A 4,261-nucleotide genomic window follows, 5' to 3' on the forward strand; every position below is an offset into this window, starting at 1 on the left:
AAAATCAGCGAGAAAATGGCTTCAACAATTTGGTGATTTCCAAAGCTTGGAAATTGCAAAATCTACATTTTTCGTACTTGTGATCAACGTTTATAAGCGAAATCCACGCAGAAAGTGTTTCTAAAAGGATATAAAAGATGATGAGCCAAAAATAATGTCTATTATAAATTGTCCAATGGGCGGAAAAGCGTTGATTTCTTCGATTTCATTTTTTGACGAGAGATTTTGATTTCACGACTATGTCAAATTGAAAACATACTGCGTTCTCACCCCTCGTCATATTGCATAAAGTGTCTAATTGTTGCGAGAGTAACCGAGTGTGTGATCGTAGAGCATAATTGGTAGGTTTTACTTCTTTTCTTACCCTTTGTCCTTTCTGTCTATCTGTCTTACTTTTCCTCATGCACTTAATAATCGTAATGGAGACGATGAGTTAATCTTTATTGATATTTCTTGGGTGGCTGGTACGTGCTATGGTGTGGTTTGCCACTTCTTTCCTGTCAAACACCTAACGTCCTTATCTCCCCTGCTTCTTTTTTATTTCGTTATTGTTACTTTCTTGTAACACCTCTGTTCGTTAATACCTCATTCCACTTACAGGACCTTATTGCGTTGCAAGTGCTCCAAAACTCTTACTAAAACAAAAACAAAAAATCCAACAAGTAAACAAAGCCACCCATGTCTATATCTCCGCGTATTGTGTCTTCCTCTGTTCCCTTGTTTGCCATTTCACTTGACCTATAAACCATGTTTGATCAACCAATAATAGGAAGAATTGCAGTTCTCTCCCGTGCCCCCTGAAGGTAGCTGGTTTCGTTGATGAAGACTTTCCAAATTCTCATGTTGATCTCCCTCCCGGAAAAGTCCATGGTGTCTGTGATAAACAACTGCAAACGATTAGAGACAAACCAAAGCCAGCCGCATTCGTCAACAGCAAACGTGTCTTGCCACTGCATGGTTTGGTTATTTTTCGCAACCAGCATCTCTGTGGTCAATTTCACGTGACCAATATCCACATTCTGGTCTCTGGCATCTTTTTGGGCGTCCCAGGAATATACAGCGTTGTCGGCCAAAGCCCCGTAGTAGAAGCTTTTGTCACTGTAAATCACACCGCCACTCTGTGAGACTTTTTTCCCCACAGGTCTTACCCCTTGAGCACTACCGTTCCTCAGAGACGACGTGGGAACTTGGTAGAGTTTATAGCCCGCTAGGGGGCAGTAGTACACGTAGTCAAAGTCAGGCGACATAGCTATACCGTCTACACCCACGGTAAACGTGTAGTTGACACCGTTATTAATAAAATCTTCACCGTTTGCTTCTGCTTTCATAGAGTCCGCGTCCTTAACGTTCCAGGCTGCTCCCGTAAGAAAGTCGAATACGTGGATAACTTCCTCTAAGACGTCGGTAATGTAGGCATATCTCACCTGACCGTCAACGTAATCCAGCACAATGTCGTTCATAAAGTTATTGTCCCTACTGACTACATCAGCAGGCATGTCGTAACTGGCCACTTGTTTGTTGGTGTTTAGGTCCAGAACAACAATCTTTGCTGGACACAAATTCTCAGGCTTGACGGCGTCTGACAATATACCAATTCTGCCTGTATCCAGCACGTACATTAAGCCGCTATTGGGGTCTATTTCCATGCTCTGGACGTTCTGCAACGACTGGCAGTCACCGACAGTTTGGGATGTCCAGTCAGGGTATGGTCTCAGTTTGCTTCGAACGTCACTTTGGACAACCGTGGCCAAGGTCACTGGTATGCCAGTTAAGGTGCGCCATCTTGGAATTGTAACGTAAATTTGATTTTTATAAACCTGGGAATACAAACGATGTAAGCATTAGACAATAGTGTTGCTTAACCTCAGATTATTTGTGTGTGTTTCGGGAATACAATGTGTCTGTTTCGTATAGCGTTTATCATAATTTGAATAAATGTAACAGGAATGTTAGTCGGCAACTTTGCTATCTCTTTTGTTTCAACAATGTAGCAGAGTCAATGTGACGACGGTCGTGACTAGATTACTAACGATACTAATACAAGAACAATCACGGATAACCAACGTAAAAGTTGATTTTTATACAAAGACATTCCTTGAATAAACTGTGAAAGCTGCATGAGTATGGGTTACCTAACCTTTACTTTTGCTTCTTCATCCCCTCTTGCCGTTCATAATAATAATAAATAGCAATTTTATAGCGCATATCCCCGCTCAACAGCAGGCTCTATGCGCTTTACACTATATTATTACCCCAGCAGACCATAGAACACTCCGAAACATTCTCGGCCTCACGGGAAGCATACAGTGCAAGCAGCTGATTAAGCGCTCAAACACTAACACACTGACAAGATCTTTCGCTGTCTATAGCCGGGTACCCATTCCCACCTGGGTGAAGTGAAGAAAATTCGGGAAAAGTGCCTTTCCCAAAGACACAAGTTCGGGTCCTGACAGGATTCGAACCCACGACCTTACGGTTGCGAGTCCGAGAGCCTAACCACTAGGCCACCGACGCCACCGTCAAGCGTCGAGAGGAGACGCAGTTTTCTATGGCAGTCTAACTCTGCAGCTCTTTGGTATTGTATAGTTTGGTTACTGTACAAATCCCACCTCTCAACCAAAAAAGATAAAAATAAAATGTATGAAAAGCTAATATCGAAGCTTCAGGGTAATAAGAAATCAAGATAAATTATATGTTTCATGGGTTGGAGACTTTTGTACAATCTGTTTGGAATTTTCCTTTCAAGACATTTGAAAGACCATTAGAGTTGTTAATGTGGGGACACTGGTGTCTGTAGGGTAATGAAAGCGCTATTTGCATGGGTGCCAGAAGAAGAGGGTTTGATTTCTACTTTGGGAAGTTTGTTTTTGTGAAATATTTGCCGCTTTCTTTTTGGGTGCTGCGTCCACTCAGCTCTGGAAATAAGAGTCGAAGCAGTCAGCCCCCCCCCCCCAATTAGCCCGAATCTTGTTGATAGGGGCGTAAAGGATTTATAATTAATTTTCAAAATGACCACAACAGGGCATTTGCCCGTTCAAAGAAATTTACAAATTATCTGCACATGCGAAACAAACCCGAAATCATGGGTGCAGGTGAAAAGCAAAGAATGAAATGACAGAGAAATTTGAAAAGATGATAAAAACCAAACCAGGCTTATTCCATCCACTAGAATCCCATTTAACGACCTCACCTTAATTCCAGTTATGATATTTTTCTCCGCCACGAAAGAACCATTCTTTATGTATTCCTGTTTCACCGCATCAGAAGGCCATTCAATGTCCACTGATGTCCACTCATGAACCATTAGAGCGTCCAACCTCGGTCTGGAGTCCACCTTGGTGTAGGCCAAGGCCAGGCAGACCAGACTTAGAAGCTGACCTGTCCAGTTCATTGTGGCGTCAGTTCTTAGAGAGCGTTTTGCAAGGCTGGAAAGAAACTAACACCTGTAAAAAGTGCTAACGATATATATATATTTATATATACAAAAGATAAAATAATATTATATATATGTATGTATATCTTCTTCTTTTTCTTCTTTTATCCCGTGGTTGGGGCAACCGTTGGGGCACCACTGCATCTGAAAACCAGCTCTCGCCATTTATCTTTGTCCTCTGCTTTCCTCAGACTATCCATATTACACACACACACACACACACACACACACACACACACACACACACACACACACACACACTCACACACACACACACACACACACACACACACACACACACACACACATACATACACACATAATAATATGTATATATGTATATAATAAATAAATAAATATATATATATTTATAATATAATATCCCATGTCTCCGGCGCTTTTATATTTTCTGATCGCTATCATCTCCACCTCCCCCTTTATCCACAGCCCACACATGTGTGTGTGTGTGTGTGTGTGTGTGTGTGTGTGTGTGTGTGTGTGTGTGTGTAAGAGATATAATGAAACTTTAGCGTCACAAACTAGAAAACAAAAGATCTTTATTTCATCGATTGGGATTCGCAGCGTATTTTTACACCTCACACAATTGTCAAACTAATGCAGAATCTCATTATTCTTGTTTCTAACTTACCTGCAGAAGTTGTCCCTGTTGTTGCACTTCAGAGTGTCTAAACAAACGGAATCTCATTATCTTTATATAGAGGAAGGTGAAAAAGATAAAGGAACAGACAAGGATAGTGAAGGTGACACATCATAATTGTTCTATCTGTAAGATCAAGAACCTCGGCCGCACTTCTTTGACTGTGCTTA

At 41.4% G+C, this 4,261-nt stretch overlaps 1 protein-coding gene across 1 annotated transcript; it reads right to left on the reverse strand.

Annotated features, from left to right (window-relative positions):
* Nucleotides 1–424: 424 nt before the first annotated feature.
* Nucleotides 425–3,425, reverse strand: LOC101862988 (protein yellow; the record flags this gene model as incomplete). Its single annotated transcript, XM_005090551.3, is given in 2 exon segments — nt 425–1,817; nt 3,191–3,425. Coding segments are annotated over 2 exon segments (1,263 nt in total). The 3' UTR covers nt 425–755.
* Nucleotides 3,426–4,261: the final 836 nt, after the last annotated feature.

The sequence above is a fragment of the Aplysia californica genome, unplaced genomic scaffold (genome assembly GCF_000002075.1).
Source record: "Aplysia californica isolate F4 #8 unplaced genomic scaffold, AplCal3.0 scaffold00019, whole genome shotgun sequence".
Lineage (NCBI taxonomy): Eukaryota > Metazoa > Mollusca > Gastropoda > Aplysiida > Aplysiidae > Aplysia > Aplysia californica.